Raw genomic sequence first — 23,113 nt, 5'->3', positions numbered from 1 at the left:
CTTTCAGTATGCCGTTGAGAATAATTAACCATAATATTATCTAGGAGTTTAGTAGCATCTCCTAAAGTGATTTCCATAAAAGTGCCTCCCGCGGCCGAATCTAAAAGATTTCTAGAAGCAAAATTCAATCCGGCATAAAATTTTTGTATGATCATCGACAAATTCAAACCATGAGTAGGGCAATTACGTATCATTAATTTCATTCTCTCCCAAGCTTGTGCAACATGTTCATGATCAAGTTGCTTAAACTTCATAATATCGTTTCTAAGAGAGATGATCTTAGTGGGAGGAAAATACTTAGAGATAAAAGCATCTTTGCACTTGTTCCATGAATCAATACTATTCTTAGGCAAAGACGAAAACCAAGCTTTAGCACGATCTCTAAGTGAAAAAGGAAATAGCTTCAATTTAACGACATCATTATCGACATCTTTTTTCTTTTGCATATCACATAAATCAACGAAGCTATTCAGATGAGTAGCGGCATCTTCACTAGGAAGGCCGGCGAATTGATCTTTCATAACAAGATTCAACAAAGCAGTATTAATTTCACAAGACTCAACATCGGTAAGAGGAGCAATCGGAGTACTAAGGAAATCATTATTATTGGTATTGGTGAAGTCACACAATTTGGTATTATCTTGAGTCATCGCGACAAATAAGCAAACTAGCACACAAGCAAACAAGAGCAAACGGGCAAAAGAGGCAAATAGAGAGGGAGGATAGAGAGAGAGGGCGAATAAAACGACAAGGGTGAATTGGGGGAGAGGAAAACGAGAGGCAAATGGCAAATAATGTAATGCGAGAGATAGGGATTGTGATGGGTACTTGGTATGTTGACTTTTTGCGTAGACTCCCTGGCAACGGCGCCAGAAATCCTTCCTGCTACGTCTCGAGCTTGCGTTGGTTTTCCCCGAAGAGGAAGGGATGATGCACCAGAGTAGTGTAAGTATTTCCCTTAGTTTTTGAGAACCAAGGTATCAATCTAGTAGGAGGCCACGCTCAAGTCCCTCGTACCTGCACAAAACGATAGCTACTCGCAACCAACGCGATTAGGGGTTGTCAATCCCTTCACGGTCACTTATGAGAGTGAGATCTGATAGATATAATATTTTTGGTATTTTTGGTATAAAGATGCAAAGTAAAAAGTAAAGGCAAAGTAAAAAGCAAAGCAGATTAAAGTAATGGAGATTGATATGCTGAGAATAGACCCGGGGGCCATAGGTTTCACTAGTGGCTTCTCTCAAGAGCATAAGTATTCTACGGTGGGTGAACAAATTACTGTTGAGCAATTGACAGAATTGAGCATAGTTATGATAATATCTAGGCATGATCATGCATATAGGCATCACGTCCGTGACAAGTAGATCGAAACGATTCTGCATCTACTACTATTACTCCACTCATCGACCGCTATCCAGCATGCATCTAGAGTATTAAGTTAAAAACAGAGTAACACCTTAAGGAAGATGACATGATTTAGAGAGATAAATTCATGCAATATGAAATAAACCCCATCTTGATATCCTCGGTGGCAACGATGCAATACGTGCCTTGCTGCCCCTTCTGTCACTGGGAAAGGACACCGCAAGATCGAACCCAAAGCTAAGCACTTCTCCCATGGCAAGAACTACCCATCTAGTTGGCCAAACCAAACGGATAATTCGAAGAGACTTGCAAAGATAACCAATCATACATAAAAGAATTCAGAGAAGATTCAAATATTATTCATAGATAGACTTGATCATAAACCCACAATTCATCGGTCTCAACAAACACACCGCAAAAAGAAGATTACATCGAATAGATCTCCACAAGAGAGGGAGAGAACTTTGTATTGAGATTCAAAGAGAGAGAAGAAGCCATCTAGCTACTAACTATGGACCCGAAGGTCTGAGGTAAACTACTCACACTTCATCGGAGAGGCTATGATGATGTAGAGGCCCTGCGTGATGACGGCCCTCTTCCGGCGGAGCTCCGGAACAGGCCCCAAGATGGGATCTCGTGGATACAGAAAGTTGCGGCGGTGGAATTAGGTTTTTGGCTCCTGTTCTGATCGTTTGGGGGTACGTGTGTATATATAGGAGGAAGGAGTACGCCGGAGGAGCACCGAGGGGCCCACGAGGCAGGGGGCGTGCCCCCCACCCTCGTGACTGCCTCTTTTGTTCCTTGGAGCAGGGTCCAAGTCTCCTGGATCACGTTCGGTGAGAAAATCACGTTCCCGAAGGTTTTATTCCGTTTGGACTCCGTTTGATATTCCGTTTCTTCGAAACACTGAAATAGGCCAAAAAAACAGCAATTCTGGGCTGGGCCTCCGGTTAATAGGTTAGTCCCAAAAATAATATAAAAGTGGAAAATAAAGCCCAATATAGTCCAAAATAGTAGATAATATAGCATGGAGCAATCAAAAAGTATAGATACGTTGGAGACGTATCATGTAGCAAATAGTGTTCTAAAGGATCACTAGGAGGTACGGCAATAAAAGCAAGACCAATAATTTCATCCTTACTAGGTAATTCTTCCTCACGATGTTGTTTACTAAATTTAGAGAAATTAAACTCATGAACCATATCATCCAAGCCAACAGTAACAACATTCTTTGTGCAATCTATGGTAGCATTGACAGTATTTAGGAAGGGTCTACCAAATATAATGGGACAAAAACTATCTTGTGGGGAACCAACAACAAGAAAATCAGCAGGATATTTAGTTTTCCCACACAAGACTTCAACATCTCTAACAATTCCCATTGGTGAAATAGTATCTCTATTACCAAGTTTAATAGTAACATCAATTTCTTCTAACTCAACAGGTGCAATGTCATGCATAATTTCTTTGTATAAGTCAATAGGTATTGCACTAGCACTAGCACCCATATCACATAAGCTGTGATAACAATGATCTCCTATTTTAACAGAAATAACAGGCACGCCTACCACATGTCTATGTTTATCTTTATCACAAGGCTTAGCAATTCTAGCAGTTTCACCTTCGAACTGAATAACATGCCCATCAATATTATCAGACAAGAGATCTTTAACAATAGCAATATTAGGTTCTACTTTAACTTTCTCAGGAGGTGTATAAGTTCTAATATTGCTTTTACGAACAACAGTTGAAGCTTTGGCATGATCCTTTATTCTAACAGGGAAAGGTGGTTTCTCAACATAAGAAGTAGGAACAATAGGATCATTATAAGTGACAGTTTTTTCTTCAACTTTAATAGGTGCAGCTACTTTTACTTCTATGGGAGGATGATATTTAAACCACTTCTCCTTAGGGAGATCAACATAAGTAGCAAAAGATTCACAGAAAGAAGCTACTATCTCAGAGTCAAGTCCATATTTAGTGCTAAACTTACGGAAAATATCAGTGTCCATAAAAGATTTAACACAATCAAACTTAGGTTTCATACCTGACTCCTTACCTTCGTCGAGGTCCCAATCTTCAGAGTTGTGTTTAATTCTATCCAATAAATTCCATCTGAATTCAACAGTCTTCATCATAAAAGAGCCAGCACAAGAAGTATCGAGCATGGTGCGATTGTTATCAGAAAGTCGAGCATATAAATTTTGAATAATCATTTCTCTTGAGAGCTCATGATTGGGGCATGAATATAACATTGATTTAAGCCTCCCCCAAGCTTGAGCAATGCTTTCTCCTTCGCGAGGCCAGAAATTATATATATAATTGCGACCACGATGAACAAGATGCATAGGGTAATACTTCTGATGAAATTCCAACTTCAGTCTTTTATAGTCCCATGATCTCATATCATCATATAGCCTATACCATATCAATGCGTCTCCCTTCAAAGATAAAGGGAAGACCTTCTTCTTAGCAACATCATGGGGTATACCTACAAGCTTAAATAATCCACAAACTTCATCCACATATATTAAGTGCTCATCAGGATGCTTTGTTCCATCTCCTGTAAAAGGGTTAGCTAGCAGTTTTTCCATCATACCCGAAGGAAATTCAAAGGGAGTTTCATTTTCAATAGGTTCAGTAGGTTGAGGAGCAACTCTTTGCTCTATTGGATGGGGTGAAGATACCCCGAACAAGCCCCTCAAAGAATTACTTTCCATAGTAGCAAGTGACAGTAAATTTCAGCACACTATATAAATTTTTCCTTACCAAATTCCACCTACCAAAGGCACTACACTCCCCGGCAACGACGCCAGAAAAGAGTCTTGATGACCCACAAGTATAGGGGATCTATCATAGTCCTTTCGATAAGTAAGAGTGTCGAACCCAACGAGGAGCAGAAGGAAATGATAAGCGGTTTTTAGCAAGGTATTCTCTTCAAGTACTTAAATAAGTGGAAACAAATAGTTTTGTGATAAGATAAATTGTAACGAGAAACAAGTAACAAAAGTAAATAAAGTGCAGCAAGGTGGCCCAATCCTTTTTTAGCAAAGGACAAGCCGGAACAAACTCTTATAATAGGAAAAGCGCTCCCGAGGACACATGGGAATACCGTCAAGCTAGTTTTCATCACGTTCATATGATTCGCGTTCGATACTTTGATAATTTGATATGTGGGTGGACCGGTGCTTGGGTGCTGTTCTTACTTGAACAAGCATCCCACTTATGATTAACCTCTATTGCAAGCATCGGCAACTACAACAAAAGTATTAAGGTAAACCTAACCATAGCATGAAACATATGGATCCAAATCAGCCCCTTACGAAGCAACGCATAAACTAGGGTTTAAGCTTCTGTCACTCTAGCAACCCATCATCTACTTATTACTTCCCAATGCCTTCCTCTAGGCCCAAATAATGGTGAAGTGTTATGTAGTCGACGTTCACATAACACCACTAGAGGCTAGACAACATACATCTTATCAAAATATCAAACGAATACCAAATTCACATGACTACTAATAGCAAGACTTCTCCCTTGTCCTCAGGAACAAACGTAATTACTCACAAAGCATATTCATGTTCATAATCAGAGGGGTAATAATATGCATATAGGATCTGAACATATGATCTTCCACCAAATAAACCAACTAGCATCAACTACAAGGAGTAATCAACACTACTAGCAACCTACTAGCACCAATCCCGGACTTTGAGACAAGAATTGGATACAAGAGATGAACTAGGGTTTGGAGATGAGATGGTTCTGGTGAAGATGTTGATGGAGATTGCCCTCTCCCGATGAGAGGAGCGTTGGTGATGACGATGGTGATGATTTCCCCCTCCCGGAGGGAAGTATCCCCGGCAGAACAGCTCTGTCGGAGCTCTAGATTGGTTCCACCAAGGTTCCGCCTCGTGGCAGCGGAGTATCGTCCCAAAAAGTTCCTTCTGATTTTTTTCTCATCAAAAGACTTCATATAGGAGAAGATGGACGTCGGAGAGCCACCAGGGGGCCCACGAGGTAGGGGGGCGCCCTAGGGGGGCGCCCCCACCCTCGTGAGCAGGGTGTGGGCCCCCTGGCCTTCATCTTTGGCGAGGATTTTTCTTTATTTATTTTAAGATGTTCCGTGGAGTTTCAGGACTTTGGGAGTTGCGCAGAATAGGTCTCTAATATTTGCTCCTTTTCCAGCCCAGAATTCCAGCTGTCGGCATTCTCCCTCCTTATGTAAACCTTGTAAAATAAGTGAGAATAGCCATAAGTGTTGTGACATAAAGTGAAATAACAGTCCATAATGCAATAAATATCGATATAAAATCATGATGCAAAATGGACGTATCACCAGGCTGACCTGGGCCTGCTCACTCCGACCTCTTCCTCGGCGGCCGGTCTCCAAATGGAGCCTCCGGGGCGATAGGGTCGTCCCCGGCCCCGTCCCCCAGTTCTCCCACTGGAGGTGCCCCGCCCGGACGTGGGGTCGGCCATACAGCCTCCGTAGGCTGCTATGACTCCGGCTCCGCTGGCTCCGCGTGGCGCTCCCTGCTCGGTGTTCCCTGCTCCTCCCTTGGTGCTTCCGTGCTCCGCTGCCGAGGAACTGTCGGTGGTGGTGATCACCCCGGTGCTCCCCCGCCCTCCCCCTCAACGGCGGCCCTCTCCAGGAGGGGCAGATCAACCTCAACCCTGGTGACTTCCTCACGCCGTAGTGCTCGGATCAAGGCGGCCAGACCAGTGGGTAGTCCGGCTCTGCCTATCCCCAAGCAGGCGGCACTCTGGGCCGCTGCCCGGAACCTCGAGCCAGGTACCATGTCCATCCCGGCCACCTCTGCTACATGCTCCTTTTCTGCTTTGGAGTCGGCTCCGCTTGGCCACGTCGCTAAGGTGGTGGCGGACTCAACCATAGTGTTTCGGGGGGAGGTTGCCCCCCGCTAGTTCAGATTGAGGCCATCCGTGCATGGGAAATCCTAGATGCTCGCCTCGCCGAGGCCCGTGCACAGGCCCCGCCTCCCTCGGGCGCGCCCTTCGGGGCTGGCCCGAGCAACCCTCCCCGTGCGGCAACCGCTCCGAATGAGATCCATGGCCGCACCCGCTCCCGCACCGCTGCCCAGAGCGCCTCACTTGTCTTGGGGTCAAGCAGCCCCCCGATGGATGCGTGATGCGAGCCCTCTTCTGGAACATCCGCGGTTTCGGTGAAGATGGTCGATGCCACCAACTTATTAAATACATGTGAACCGAGTGAATCAACATTGTGGCCATTCAAGAAACGATGCGTACGGAGTTCTCCCTATCGGAACTTGAGCATTTGAGCTCTGACCTATTTGCTTGGCACTGGCTCCCTTCTAGTGGGAGCACGGGCCACTCGGGTGGCATCCTCCTAGGAGGAAAGGATGCACCTTTAAGGGGGGCAGCATGGACCGGGGCGAGTTCTTCGTTAGCATGAAGGTTTTTGAGCGGCCCCTAAACTTCAAATGGGAAATCATTGCGGTTTATGGTCCGGCCGATCACCGCCATTCGGAGACCTTCCTCGCTGAGCTACGTAGGAAGGTAGTGGCCTCCCAGCTACCGGTGGTAGTGGGCGGCGACTTCAACCTCATCCGGATGGAAGAAGAAAAGAGCAATAATTTAGTGAACTTTCCTCGGATGCAAATGTTCAATGATTGCATCGCAGACATGGGGCTTCGTGAGCTCGATCTGGTTGGAGCCAGGTTCACTTGGACAAACCGCCAAGTTGATCCGACTCGATCAGTCCTCGATCAGGTCTTCGCCTCCCCTGAGTGGGAGATTCGTTACCCCCTAGCATCGCTTCGGGCGATCACACGGATTGGTTTAGATCACGTCCCCCTCCTCCTCTCTTCGGAGAACGAGTGCCCCCCTGCCACCATGCTTTCACTTCGGAACCTTCTGGTTGCCTCAGCCTGGATTCACCACCGCGGTAGTCGTCGGGTGGCATGAGGCGCGTGATGCCCCCCACCGCTCCCTTTCAGCCGTGGATTCGTGGCATTTCTGCGCCAAGAGGGATCGGCAATTCATGAAAGGCTGGGGTGCCAACATGGGTCGGGACATTCGTGAGCGTAAGAAGGCCCTTCTGTAGGGCATCCAGGCCCTTGATTTGCGGGCTGGCATTGCTGGCCTCTCGGCCGACGAATGGATGCTTCGGTGCGACCTGGAAGACCAGCTCACGGTCATCTACACGGACAAGGAGGCCTACTGGCGCATGCGGGGTATGCAGAATTGGGTCCTCAAGGGGGACGCTAATACTACCTATTTCCAGGCCATCGCTAACGACCGTAGACGCCGTAACTCCACCCCCTCATGTGGGATGGAGCGACCCTCCTGCAGCGGCCGGAGGACATCCGGGCCCATGTAGATAGCTTTTACAGAGACCTATTCTCTGCCTCCCCTCGGGGAGGTCTTGCCCTAGCGCAAGACATTTGGCCTGCGCACAGTTGCATTTCGCCCTCAGATAACGCAGCCCTCATGGCACCATTCTCCGAGGCTGAAGTTTGGGCGGCAATTAAGGGCATGAACCCATCCTCGGCACCCGGCCCGGATGGCCTCCTAGTGAAGTTCTTCCAGACCTTCTGGGAGATGATTAAACCTCACGTGATGGACCTATTTGATGAGTTCTTTTTTGGGTCCATCGCCCTAGCCCGGCTGAACTATGGGATAATCACCCTCGTCCCCAAAGTGACTGGGGCCTCGGACATCCGTCAATTCCGTCCGATTACGGTGATTAACGTCATCTTCCACATCCTCGCGAAGGGGTACGCCATCAGGGTGGCCCCTTTGGGCGACCGGATCACCCACCCTGATCAGTCAACCTTCATCCAGGGGCGCTATATCCTTGACGGAGTCTTGGTGTTCCAGAAGCTCTCCATGAGGTGCACTCCAAACATCTCAAGGCAGTCTTCCTGAAACTGGATTTCCACAAGGCTTATGACACAGTCAGTTGGACCTTCGCCCGAAAATGCCTAATCTGTAAGGGCTTCGACGACCGGTGGGTGACCAGGGTGACGTAGTTGGTATCCTCGGGTCGCACCGCGGTGAACATTAATGGGGAGATCGACCCATTCTTCCCCACATTCTGTGGGGTGCATCAGGGCGATCCCTTCTCCCCGTTCCTGTTTAACATGGTCGTCGATGCTCTGGCTGCCATCCTTGATAAGGCCAAGGCTGCGGGTCACATTAAGGGCATAGTCCCACACCTTGTTGGGGGAAACGGGATTTCCCTTCTCCAATATGCGGATACCACCATTATCATGGTGGAAGGTTCAGTGAGTGATATTTCGAACCTCAAGTTCCTTCTGCTGTGCTTCCAGCAGATGTTAGGCCTTAGGATCAACTTCGACAAGAGTCAGGTGATGGTCTTGGGATACTCCCAAGACGAGCGACAGAGCATTGCAGATCGGCTTAACTGCCAGCTCGGGTGCTTCCCCATGACTTATCTGGGGATACCCATTAGTGACTCCCGGCTCACGGTGGCTGAGCTGTGCCCCACGGTGGGGAAGCTCCAGCACCGCATCAAGCCCTGGCAGGGTCGGTGGCTCTCGAAGGCAGCCCGTACGGTGCTCATCAACTCGTCCCTCTCCAGCCTACTCTTATTCATCATGAGCTTCTACAGCCTTTCGGAGACTCTTCATAACGAGATTGCCACTGTTCAGGGGCGGTTCTTCTGGGCCGACGAGGGCGATAAGCAAAAGTATCACATGGTTCGGTGGTCAGAGATCTGCAAACCTTGCGACCAGGGCGGACTCGGGATCATGTCCTCAAAATGCATGAACATTGCCCTTCTGACTCGGTGGCTCTGGCAGATTGCCAACGGAGATGGTGGTCTGTGGCTCCATATCATTCAGCAGAAATATCTCCGCGGCCAGCCTCTCGCCTTCTGCCAGCGGTCTGGGGCTCCCAGTTCTGGCAATCCATCATTCAGCTCCTTCCTGTCCTCCAGATCGGGACCTCGATCGAGATTGGGTCCGGCACCGCCACGCTGTTCTGGTTTGATAGATGGACTGGCGACAGCCCCTTGCGGCCCGCTTTCCGGACTTGTTCTCCATCGCGGCGGCCCCGCGGATTTCCGTCGCGACCGCCCTTATTGACTTAGGGCAACTCGCGTTCCAGAGACCTTTTGGCACGGCTGAGAACGTGGACTGGCAGGAGCTGCTTAACTGCATTGCTCTCCACGAGCCAGATCTCATGACGGAAGATGACCGCTCCAGATGGCGACTAGAGCCTTCTGGGCAATTCTCCACCAAATCTCTCTACATGACCATCGCCCCCTCGCTTGGCCATGAGGCGCTCACCTCCATCTGGGAGATTCGCCTCCCCCTGAAAATTAGGATCTTATTGTGGCAATGGATTCGCGGTCGCCTCCCATCCGACGTAGAGGTCCTGAAGCGCAATGGCCCTGAGGATGGGCGTTGCCCGCTATGCGGGCCTGAAGAAGATTCGAACCATATCTTCTTCACCTGCGTGTCCGCGCAGTTCCTATGGAGTTGTTTCTGCAAGTTAGTGGGTGGAAGCTGGGACCATAACAACTCCCCCGCTCTCTTTTCCGAACTTCAGGCGATCCCACTCGCGGCGCGCCACATTAGGTGGCTGGCCATTGGGGTGCTTACCTGGACGCTGTGGACTGTTAGGAATAAACTTGTGATTCAGCGTATATCTATTCGTCATGCTACTGACGCTTTGTTCAAATGGTATGGTAACTTGCAGCTTTGGCGGCCGCTTAGCCATCCCAGGGAGAGAGAGACGCCATCACCTCCATTATCACCCAGCTTCGCGCGATGGCTCTCCGGATGGCTCCACCGCTCCCCCCACCACCACCGGAACCAGATTAGATCATCGTCTTCACGCCTCCGCCACCGCCATGTTTGTGTTGTTTCGCCGCTCGTTTGTGCTGGGCTTGTTGTGATGTGCCCACAGCTGAACTTGGGTCTGCCTATGTTTGTGCGTGTGTGTGTTGGACCTTGCCTGCGGTGGCTTTGTGGTGTGTTCAGTTGTGACCTTGACTCTGTATGATTGATGGTTGCTTTATTTATAAAGCGGGGCGAAAGCCTTTTTTGGCAAAGTACAAGACATGATCATGTTCGTGGAGGGGATCTTATGGCATGTACAATGGTGTTATTTTAGGACTGCCACGTAGGATAAATGATGAGGTGAAGGAGATGATCTCTTAGCACAATATGTCTCATCATATTTTCAGAAATAACTAGTTATTGAAGATAAGGCTAAGAAATGACCCATTGTAGACATTTCTTTTTGTCATCTCTAAATTACATGCAAGACTTAAGATGAGACTATCTTATCAACCATTGTACATGCCCTTAAGCTATGCTAACTAGGTTAAGGACTTGTAGTAATATTTCTATTTATATTGTTGCAACGCATGGATATTTTTGTTGGTAAAAGAAACCGAAATGAATCGGTAGCGCGTAGACTTGAATGCCTCGTCACCCAGCCGCCCGCCGCCGCCGCCGCCCTCCCTCGTCGTCCCCCCGCCGCCAATACATGGACGGAGAGTAGCAGATCCAGCACCCGCCGATCCCGTCTGCCCCAGCCAGCCCCCTTCGCCCCCGCCGTTTCCCTCCGCCCCTGCCGTGTCGCGAGCTGGAGCGGGAGCTCCTCCAGCTGCGAGGAGCTGGCTATCATGATCGAATGGGGAAGGAAAAGATAGTGTGGACTACACAGGAAACTGACTAGTGACCATGAGGGGCTTCAGTGTGGTCACTTGCACCTACTCCAGTGAAGAAACACATCGTCGTGGTCATCTGACTCACGAGGAGTCCCGACCACGTCGTGCCCGGGGCCGATGGGGCGGCCGGTTGTTGCGGGTAGGGGGAATAGCCACGAGATCATTCAGCCCTTCCTTACCGAGCGACTCTGATGAAGAGGCACTGTCCTACTGCTAAGCAGCGAAGACCATGCCAATCTTGGTGACCCTCTTCTCCAGATCCGGATATCAAGCGACTAGGTTGTCGAGCTTGGCGGTGTAGGACTTGACAGCGACCATGTTCGTGCGGAGGTCGACGCAGAAGTCCTTGAGCGCGACGTTGAACCACTAGAAGTACTCCTCTTTCAACGAATCAATGGCTTCTAGATGAAGACGAACCCGCTGAAGGCTCCTGGTCTCCATGAATTGTGATAGCGCAAGAGGAAGGAGTGGTGATTGGTCTCTAATACCAAATGTTATGATTCCAGTGGCCTTTCTGTGTATGTGTTCCACATTCTGATGAATTTGAGTAGTTGGTAACGATTACAATCACAAATTCGGGTTATACAAATGAGGAACAAAACAAAATGAACACGAAGAATAGCAAGTTGTGTCGTAACCACTTTATCCTGGTCCACTGGATGGCATCTTCTTTCGTGTGGAAGGGAATAAGTAGCGAAGAGACTGCGCTGGGCCTAAACTACACCTAGTCGGGGTCCAACCACACGAGAGTTGGCCATGCGACCCTGGTCGACGAGTTGGCAAGGTCGCTGCCAGCTGGGGCCGCCATGTCAGGGATGGTGACAACATTTCAGTCACCAAGTGTTTTTTTTTTTTGAAATGGAACACAACGATTCCATACTTCACACAGGTCCAGCCATAGTGCTGGGCAAGCGGCAGTTACCAAGTTGGCAACAAATATATGGATGGAAGTTTGGCAAGACAATTAAAACAGAGAGGAGGGGAAGGAACCTCGCCAGAATTTTATGGTGAAACAAATACTTGCCCAAAGCTAAACCATTTAATCGTTCCTCCCAAAAAAAGGAAAAGCTAAACCATTTAATCAGCACAGCCAAGTTTTGGAACACTACAATTAGCGTGATAACAGCATGCCCAGGAAACCAAGGCCAGCGTCAGCGAGGAGCAAGATCTCTCTCGTCTCGAATTCCACCCCGTAATTTCCTCACCTACCCGCACGTCCCCGTGCACGTACCCCCTAAACCGTTTTAGCCTTTCTGCTTCCTCCCTCCTCCCTCCTGGCTCCTGCCATTCGAAATCTGACTTTTCCAGTTCTAGGGTTCTTCTCTCTCAAGTCTCAACAGCACGCCGCCTTTCACCAGACAAAGAACAAAGTTCCATCCGAGGGATGTCGAGACCGGTCCCGAGGAACGACGTGGAGATCGAAGGAAGATTCGTGCTGCTGGAGCTCGGACCCCATGAGCAAACCAAGAGATCCAGGAAAGAGTTCTCTGTCGGGAAACGGAGATGGTATTGCCGCTCCTCCTATATATTTGCCTTTATTCTTCGTTCTTCAACAAAATTCTTGCAGCGGACGGGTTTTCGGTTGGTATTTTTGTTCTTTCCAAGTGTTCCTAATCGTTCCGTTTGAATTGTGCAGGCAACTGTCTGCGGTCCGAGTCGACGAGCATACTTCGGTGACGCTTTCGACATCTTCACTGTTTTGGGACAAATGCTTGGCTTCCGTTACCCTAAAACTGGTGCTCTTTCCTGAAAATCAACCGGTGGTAATTCATAATCGTCAAGGTAATATTTTCTTGTGTGAACTATGGTTAGCACCGATCAATGTGTAGCCTATTTCCCCTATCTTGCTATGAAATGTTCTCCTCAGACGACGGATAAATAACTAGAGCCGTTCGATCTAGAACCGAGATTTGTTCGGGTATACAAAAATGACAGGATCTTTATCAGGCCGTCATTGACACTTGAGACTAAACACTCAACTAAATGTCTTGTACTACTTCATAAAACTAGATATATTGTAAACTACTCTTCTCGGGTCTATTTATTGGTGGATTAATCACTCTAATCATGTTGACTCTTTCGTTACAAACAATGTGTATGACATGATACTTATCCGTGGCCTACCTGTTTGCAATGTTTACTCCATATCGTGGTTCTAAATCTCAAACAATATACTGTATTTTTTTTTCTCTTTTTAGACTTTGTATTTTCCACATACATGCATTTGCAATTGGTAATTTCGAACGGCTTTGTATCACTTATTTTACGTCTTTAACATGGGCAAAAAATTTCTAACATTACTGACAAGTAGTACACACATGCAGAAGTTGACCTACCTCTCAATGGTCCTCATACATGGACAGTGACAGATGGATGTAAATCTACAAGATGCTTGGTTGAGATCGAGTTTCGCAACATTACTGAGGTAAAACTCACATATTTTTCCTTTTCCTTTTCTTCCTTAAAGTACAGATGGCTATTTGTCAACTTCTAATATTATACTCCCTCAGTCCGAAAATAAGTGTCTTAATTTTTTATTAACTTTAGTACAAAATTGTAATAAAGCCGAGACACTTATTTTGGGACGGAGGGAGTAAGAGTCTAAGTCAGTCCCTTAAACTTTCTTTTTCCGGATACTCTTGAGCTCTCCGGATATTGTAAGAGTATAAGTTAGGGACTAAGACTATTCAACATCATAATTGAAGGACTTTCTGATGGTCTAGGGATAAGAAATGTACATGACACAAAGTTGAAGAGATTCAATGATAACTTCCTCATTCCTCTGATTGTGCAAAGAGATGGAAATCACCAGATTAGGGCTCACAATAGAGAGAGAAAAAAGTCACAATGGAGAAATGAGGAAGACACAAAGTAACTTCACCACCATCTATGAGTAGTCTTTAGCCTAAATCTGGCAATTTTGAGATTCAGTAAAATACAAAATAACATAGAAAAACAGAACACCCACAAATTCTACTATATATCACCTGAGTTTGTCAGTGTGATCGAATTTGGATTTCAAATTATAATGTTGTCAAATTATTTAAAATAATGTTCCTTCACCAATTTAATTTACATCACATGGATGATTGTACTTAAAGGCTAGATTGCGTTGAGTTTAGAGAGAATATCCCTCATATATGAATGGGACCGAATGTATGTCATTGCCCGCGCACATCCGTTTCTTGCTTTGTTTAGATGATTTATTGTCTGAATAAAGTGGAACCTTAAGGACAACATTGCAGCAGCAGCGCATATTACTGCTAGTGTAACGAACTAACGATGCAGTTTTCTGTATTACAGTATGGCAAAACAGAATCCTTTTTGCGCTCTACACAAATGAGGACGGCGTCAGTGGAGCAAGCCCAGTCTGGCGTCGCGCGCATGCTGCGAGAAGGCATCCTCACCGACATCACCGTCAACGCGGCCGGCGGCAGCATGAGGGCCCACCGCGCCGTCCTGGCCGCGCGGTCGCCGGTGTTCCTGAGCATGTTCTCGCACAACCTCAGGGAGAAGGAGCTCTCCACGGTGGACATCTCCGACATGTCCATCGACGCGTGCAAGGCCCTGGTCCGCTACCTCTACGGCGACGCCAGGTCCGAGTGGGAGCTGCTGGAGCACCGGAGCGAGCTCGTCGCCGCCGGCGACAAGTACGGCATCGCCAACCTGAAGAAGGCCTGCGAGGAGAGCCTGAGGGAGGATGTGGGCGTGGAGAACGTGCTGGACAGGCTGCAGATGGCGCACACCTACAGCCTGCCGGCGCTCAAGCGGACGTGCGTCAGGCTGCTCGTGGACTTCGGGAAGATGTACGAGATCCCCGAGGACTTCGAGGCGTTCATGGCGGCGGCAGACCAGGACCTTGCTGACGAGATCCGCTCGACCGCAATTCTCAGAGGGAGAAAGCTCGCGGCCAAGGAGAAGAAACCTGCAGCTAAAAAGACTCGGCGCCCCAGTGTGAGGAAGTCTCCGCCTAGCAAGGCTTCAGGCAGCAGCATTCTGGCTAGGAGGTCCAAAGTCCCGACGTCCACGCCTAAGCTGGATGCGAGCAACACCGCGGGAGGTAAACGGGGTCGCCGGCGGAAGTCCACGCCAAGCCAGGATTCCGATGGCGGCGCTCCGGATAAACGAGCCCGGCGGCTCAATGTCCGGCTTGCAGGCGACGAGTGGGCCAAGTGAATTGTGCCCGCTTCGTCTGTTACAAGATTCCCATTCTAGGTCTCGCAAGTGTTTGCTCAAACGTCTGTGCAAGCGGTTCAATGTCGGGGCTTTGTAGGCGATGAGTGGGCTAGATGAGTACTGCATTCCCGGTTCGTGAATTGCATAAGTATAAATTGTGTTGCCCAAGCTTTGTGCATCAGGGTGTGATGGATTGCATGTTTCCTTTTTTTTGTTTGACAAAAGATTGCTAAGTCCATTTATGATCTGTATTTTTTAAAAGAAATACACATGCCCGACTTTATAAATAAAGCCACGCAGAGTTAATAACCAACATAACAATACGAGGATGCAAAGTTAACCACCGACTACTGCGGAAATCCCCGCTGCTTCTGCTACCTAGGCGAGAAGTCGTGCTCTTGTCTGGAGGTCTGCCCAGCTCAACGCTTACATCGACGTTTCCTCCATATCCGGGTGCTGCCTGCGATGTTTAAAGTCCTAGGGTCGGTCCTAGGCCATGGCAAAAGGCCTAGGGCCCAATACATCTACACACCCAAATAATATTTTTAAATGTGATTTAAAGAACATAACGGCGGAGTGGGGGCATATGCCCCCCACCTTCCGCGCACACTTAACCATGTTGTATTTATTCAATAGTTATTTATAATTGAGTACATTTATCTTATAAACATTATTTGCATCATATAATTACATATAAATGATGTATTAAGACTTTATTTGCTAACTAAATTACAACTTTAATGTTTATGCCTTTATAATAATTATACTTCCTCCGTTCCATAATGTAGTGCCTATAGATTTTTGCAAAAGTTAAACACTACAAACTTTCACCTTATTTATAGAGAAAAGTAGGTACATCATTGAATATACCATGAGTTTTATTTACGCAATATGTTAAAAAAATTGCATGCACAATATTTGGTTTATTCCTCTAAAATAATGTTACAGTATGCTAATACAAAAGTAGACACTGTCTGGCACACGGTGCAACCAACATGTGGTGCTACCTCCAGAACGACCAGTATTAGCTAAACAATGAGCAACACAATTTTGGTGATGATCTAATTTCTGCGGAATAAACCTACGCGGTTCGAGGAGCCTCTTAATTTCCAGAATCAAATGTCCATGAGCAGATTTGTCCAATGACTCGTTAGTTAATGCAGCAACCAGGACAGAACAGTCAGATTGAATAATAATAGGAAGCCCCGTCCTCTGCAAACTGATTGAGATACTTTCCAAGTTCCAACATGGCGCTGATTTCGGATTCTAGAGCATCTTTGCAATGGAAGAGATATCTGTAGGCCGAGATAATATCTGTCCCTACCGAGTCTCTATGAACCATATCCGTACCTGCCAACCCAATTTTCTTGACATAAGAGCCATCAGTTGATAGAGCAACCCATCTAGCTGGCGGTTTAGGCCAGGGTAATTGTTTCTTTCTAACAATGGTAGGTTCAACAGGGAGATCAACCGCCGGCATCTTCCCTTTAATAATTTCCCCAATATCGTAATTTGTTCTTAATATGCATAACACGTCTGGAATTGCCGTCGAGATGTGATCCATAAGATTGCGTAAAATACCGAATCATTAAAAAATGTCACAAAATATTCAAGGATACATCTCCATTCAACAATTGATAAACATCAACGGTACACATCACCATTAAAGGGGAATATGTCTTATAACAACCTGAATTTGTATATGTATAGCACAAATTTTCTCTGAAAAGCTGATATCACGATATTCACAATCTTCCCAAACCCCCGCTCAAACCTAAAGTGACATCCCTTCTTCTTTTTTGACGTTGTGACATCCCTTCAGTAGTGGCTTGCTTACAGAAGATGTTGCTGGTCAGTAGTTGGAAATTCTTCAATCAGATCTTAATCCTTTAATTTCCCTGGCTAACAAAGTACAGTATGCTTTATTAAAGCAATCGAACGTATAGGCCAGACGGTAAGAAAAATCATTGATAAAAAACAATTTATGTGCTAAAGCATAGCCAAGTAACCGCCATTTTTTCTTAATCAAATACTCAATGCTCCAGCCAGTTTCCACATAGAAAGGCACATCAAGCAAATCAGCTTTTGTGTAATGTCTTTCTGGAGTACAATTTTTATTAAAAATTGGACATAACTTAAAATGGGTAGTAAGAAAAAAATTGAGGGTCAAGACCAGCACAACAGAGAGAGGATACAGATGAAACATATTGACAAACCAAGAAAATGTTGTGCTTGTAAAAAGTATTATATGGAGCCCCAATTATGGCCACCGAAAAAGACTTGCTGTAACACGCGCTATGTTCCCCGTCCCCTCAGATCGATGCTGGTTTAACATTTTCAGGGGGAGAACCATGAAGGTTTAGCCACGCGTTGTTTGATGCCAACTCTGACACTTGCAAAAAAAGAAGAGAAAACTGCGGGCAGATTTCGGTCACTAATTAGTTGGCAATAAATATTTTGCATGCGACTCTAAAAAATACATATTGCTTTTCATGCAAGTTTGCAATATAAATGAAATGGAGACGAGGAGGGAAGAAATCTCGCTGGCGAATCAAATATTTCGTGAAAAAAGAATGCCCAGGAAACGAATTCAGCGTCAAGGAAGGAACAATATCTCGCTTATCTCAAACCCCAGCGCGTAATTTACTCACCTACCCGCACATCACCGTGCACGGACCCCCTAAACCGTTTTTGGATGGCATCTGCTTCCTTCCTCCTGCCATTCGAAATTTACGGTTTCCAGTTCTAGGGTTACCGGCCTTCTTCTCTGAACAGCACGCCGCCTTTAATCAAAAAGTCCATCCGAGAGATGTCAAGATCGACCACGGGGAGCGACGTGGAAGTTGAAGGAAGATTTGTGCTGCTGGAGCTCGGACCCGATGAGCAAATCAAAAGATCCAAGGAAGACTTCTATGTTGGGAGCTGGAGATGGTATTGCCGCTGCTCCCCTTTTCCCTTATGCTCCTTTCTCAACAAAATTTCTAGCGGAACACTATATTCAATTTTTTTAACTCAACACTATATTCTTTGCTGTTATGGTTATACTCTCTCGGTAAACTAATAGTGATCTAAACGCTTTTATATTAGTTTACAAAGGGAGTACACCTTACAAGGATGATTTCCAAAAGATAGGGGTACTGCTACTGTAACTTGTAAGTGCTTATAACAGACTAATCCGATTTCTGAAGGAGAATCCTGCGGTGGTGGTTGTTGTGGGCTAGGATCCCCCAGCATCCGATGATTACGCATTATTTCTATATATTTTTTTCCAAATACTATATGGTTTCCAAATACTATATTTTTTTCATACCTTCTCGGAGCAAGACTGGGCTCAGCGCTACGCGCTTGAGGCCCAGGTCGAGTCCCTCCTTAGAGCTGAGGAGGAGTACTGGCGTAGACGCGATGGTATCAAATGGACGCTCAAGGGTGAAGTGAACACTCAATATTTTCACGCCTATGCTAATGGCCGTCGCCGCAAATGCGCCATTCTGCGCTTGCAATCTGAGCAGGGGCTCCTTTTGCGGCAACAGGATATCGTCCGCCACATTTACGAGTTCTACATCCAACTTATGGGTTCCAGGGAGGAATCCCGCGCCCGGCTTAGGGCGGATGTGTAGGACCCTGCGTTGCGGGTCACGGACGATGAAAACGAGGGCCTGGGATTGGCCTTTACCCCAGAGGAGATTGACAAGGCTGAAGTAAATATGCCCTAGAGGCAATAATAAAGTTATTATTTATTTCCTTATATCATGATAAATGTTTATTATTCATGCTAAAATTGTATTAACCGGAAACATAATACTTGTGTGAATACATAGACAAACAAAGTGTCACTAGTATGCCTCTACTTGACTAGCTCGTTAATCGAAGATGGTTATGTTTCCTAACCATAAACAAAAGAGTTGTTATTTGATTAACGGGATCACATCATTAGGAGAATGATGTGATTGACATGACCCATTCCATTAGCTTAGCACCCGATCGTTTAGTATGTTGCTATTGCTTTCTTCATGACTTATACATGTTCCTATGACTATGAGATTATGCAACTCCCGTTTGCCTGAGGAACACTTTGTGTGCTACCAAACGTCACAATGTAAATGGGTGATTATAAAGGTGCTCTACAGGTGTCTCCAAAGGTACATGTTGGGTTGGCGTATTTCGAGATTAGGATTTGTCACTCCGATTGTCGGAGAGGTATCTCTGGGCCCTCTCGGTAATGCACATCACTTAAGCCTTGCAAGCATTGCAACTAATGAGTTAGTTGCGGGATGATGTATTACAGAACGAGTAAAGAGACTTGCCGGTAACGAGATTGAACTAGGTATTGGATACCGACGATCGAATCTCGGGCAAGTAACATACCGATGACAAAGGGAACAACGTATGTTGTTATGCGGTCTGACCGATAAAGATCTTCGTAGAATATGTAGGAGCCAATATGGCATCCAGGTCCCGCTATTGGTTATTAGACCGGAGACGTGTCTCGGTCATGTCTACATTGTTCTCGAACCCGTAGGGTCCGCACGCTTAAGGTTTCGATGACAGTTATATTATGAGTTTATGAGTTTTGATGTACCGAAGGAGTTCGGAGTCCCGGATGAGATCGGGGACATGACGAGGAGTCTCGAAATGGTCGAGACGTAAAGATTGATATATTGGACGACTATATTCGGACATCGGAAAGGTTCCGAGTGATTCGGGTATTTTTCGGAGTACCGGGTAGTTACGGGAGAAGCAATGGGCCTTGATGGGCTTTAGTGGGAAGAGGAAAAAGGGCCAGGGGGCTGCTGCGCCCCCTCCCCTCTAGTCCGAATTGGACTAGGGAAAAGGGGGCCGGCCACCTTTCCTTCTCCTCTACTTCCTTCTCCCTTCCTCCCCTCTTGGTGGACTCCTACTAGGACTTGGAGTCCTAGTAGGACTCCACATCCTGGCCACACCAAGCCTTGGCCGGCCTCCTCCTCCTCCATCCTTTATATACTGAGGCAAGGGGCACCCTATACACACACAAGTTGATCCACGTGATCTTATTCTTAGCCGTGTGCGGCGCCCCCTGCCACCATAGTCCTCGATAATATTGTAGCGGTGCTTAGACGAAGCCCTGCGACGGTAGTGCATCAAGATCGTCACCACGCCGTCGTGCTGACGGAACTCTTCCCCGACACTTTGCTGGATCGGAGTCCGGGGATCGTCATCGAGCTGAACGTGTGCTAGAACTCGGAGGTGCCGTAGTTTCGGTGCTTGATCGGTCGGGCCGTGGAGACGTACGACTACATCAACCAAACGCTTCCGTTGTCGATCTACAAGGTACGTAGATCATACTCTCCCCTCTCGTTGCTATGCATCACCATGATCTTGCGTGTGCGTAGGAAATTTTTTGAAATTACTACGTTCCCCAACAGTGGCATCCGAGCCTAGGTTTTATGTGTTGATGTTATATGCACGAGTAGAACACAAGTGAGTTGTGGGCGATATAAGTCATACTGCTTACCAGTATGTCATACTTTGGTTCGGCGGTATTGTTGGATGAAGCGGCCCGAACCGACATTACGCGTACGCTTACGCGAGACCGGTTCCCCGACGTGCTTTGCACAAAGGTGGCTAGCGGGTGACAGTTTCTCCAACTTTAGTTGAACCGAGTGTGGCTACGCCCGGTCCTTGCGAAGGTTAAAACAGCACCAACTTGACAAACTATCGTTGTGGTTTTTTGATGCGTAGGTAAGAACGGTTCTTGCTTAGCCCATAGCAGCCACGTAAAACTTGCAACAACAAAGTAGAGGACGTCTAACTTGTTTTTGCAGGGCATGTTGTGATGTGATATGGTCAAGACATGATGAGATATAAGTTGTTGTATAAGATGATCATGTTTTGTTGAAGTTATCGGCAACTGGCAGAAGCCTTATGGTTGTCTCTTTATTGTATAAGATGCAAGCGCCAAATAATTGATTTACTTTATTGCTATGCGATAGCAATAGTTGCAAGAGCAGTAGTTGGCGAGACGACCATATGACGACACATTGATATAGATCAAGATGATGGAGATCATGGTGTCATGCCAGTGACGATGGAAATCATGACGATACTTTGGAGTTAGAGATCAAAGGCACAAGATGATGATGGCCATATCATGTCACATATTTTGATTGCATGTGATGTTTATCTTTTATGCATCTTATCTTGCTTTGATTGACGGTAGCATTTTAAGATGATCTCTCGCTAATTATCAAAAAGTGTTCTCCCTGAGTATGCACCGTTGTGAAAGTTCTTCGTACTGAGACACCACGTGATGATCGGGTGTGATAGGCTCTACGTTCAAATACAACGGGTGCAAAACAGTTGCACACGCGGAATACTCAGGTTATACTTGACGAGCCAAGCATATACAGATATGGCCTCGGAACACGGAGACCGAAAGGTCGAGCGTGAATCATATAGTAGATATGATCAACATAGTGATGTTCACCAATGAAACTACTCCATCTCACGTGATGATCGGGCATGGTTTAGTTGATTTAGATCACGTAATCACTTAGAGGATTAGAGGGATGTCTATCTAAGTGGGAGTTCTTAAGTAATATGATTAATTGAACTTAAATTTATCATGAACTTAGTCCTAGTAGTATTTTGCAAATTATGTTGTAGATCAATAGCTCGCGTTGTTGTTTCCCTGTGTTTATTTTTTATATGTTCCTAGAGAAAATTGTGTTGAAAGATGTTAATAGCAATGATGTGGATTGGATCCGTGATCTGAGGTTTATCCTCATTGCTGCACAGAAGAATTATGTCCTTGATGCACCGCTAGGTGACGGACCTATTGCAGGAGCAGATGCAGACGTTATGAACGTTTGGCTAGCTCAATATGATGACTACTTGATAGTTTAGTGCACCATGCTTAATGGCTTAAAATCGGGACTTCAAAGACGTTTTGAACGTCATGGAGCATATGAGATGTTCCAGGAGTTGAAGTTAATATTTCAAACAAATACCCGAGTTGGGAGATATGAAGTCTCCAACAAGTTCTATAGCTAAAAGATGGAGGAGAATCGCTCAACTAGTGTCATATGCTCAGATTGTCTGAGTACTACAATCGCTTGAATCAAGTGGGAGTTAATCTTCCAGATAAGATAGTGATTGACAGAATTCTCTAGTCGCCATCACCAAGTTAGTAGAACTTCGTGATGAACTATGATATGCAAGGGATAACGGAAACGATTCCCAAGCTCTTCGTAATGCGGAAATTGACGAAGGTAGAAATCGAGAAAAACATCAAGTGTTGATGGTAGACAAGACCACTAGTTTCAAGAAAAAGGGCAGAGGGAAGAAGGGGAACTTCAAGAAAAACAGCAAGCAAGTTGCTGCTCAAGTGAAGAAGCCCAAGTCTGGTCCTAAGCCTGAGACTAAGTGTTTCTACTGCAAACGGACTGGTCACTGGAAGCGGAACTACCCCAAGTGATTGGCAGATAAGAAGGATGGCAAAGTGAACATAAGTATATTTGATATACATGTTATTGATGTGTACTTTACTAGTGTTTATAGTAACCCCTTAGTATTTGATACTAGTTCAATTGCTAAGATTAGTAACTCGAAACGGGAGTTGCAGAATAAACAAAGACTAGTTAAGGGTGAAGTGACGATGTGTGTTGGAAGTGGTTCCAAGATTGATATGATCATCATCGCACACTCCCTATACTTTCGGGATTAGTGTTGAACCTGAATAAGTGTTATTTGGTGTTTGCGTTGAGCATGAATATGATTTGATCATGTTTATTGTAATACGGTTATTCATTTAAGTAAGAGAATAAATTGTTGTTCTGTTTACATGAATAAAGCCTTATATGGTTACACACGCAATGAAAATAGTTCGTTGGATCTCGATCGTAGTGA

The 23,113-nt window shown here is 46.1% G+C and overlaps 1 protein-coding gene across 1 annotated transcript; it reads left to right on the top strand.

Moving 5' to 3' along the window:
- Positions 1-12,375: 12,375 nt before the first annotated feature.
- LOC125556254 (BTB/POZ domain-containing protein At1g55760-like) lies at positions 12,376-15,354 on the top strand. Its single transcript, XM_048719024.1, has 5 exons — positions 12,376-12,559; positions 12,690-12,835; positions 13,378-13,478; positions 14,357-15,007; positions 15,137-15,354. Exons 1-5 carry the CDS (start codon positions 12,438-12,440, stop codon positions 15,227-15,229), a joined length of 1,113 nt encoding a protein of 370 aa, XP_048574981.1. The 5' UTR covers positions 12,376-12,437; the 3' UTR covers positions 15,230-15,354.
- Positions 15,355-23,113: the final 7,759 nt, after the last annotated feature.

The sequence above is a fragment of the Triticum urartu genome, chromosome 5, assembly GCF_003073215.2.
Source record: "Triticum urartu cultivar G1812 chromosome 5, Tu2.1, whole genome shotgun sequence".
NCBI lineage: Eukaryota > Viridiplantae > Streptophyta > Magnoliopsida > Poales > Poaceae > Triticum > Triticum urartu.
The sequence above is the reverse complement of the archived record's forward strand: the minus strand, read 5'-3'. Positions and strand labels throughout refer to the sequence as shown.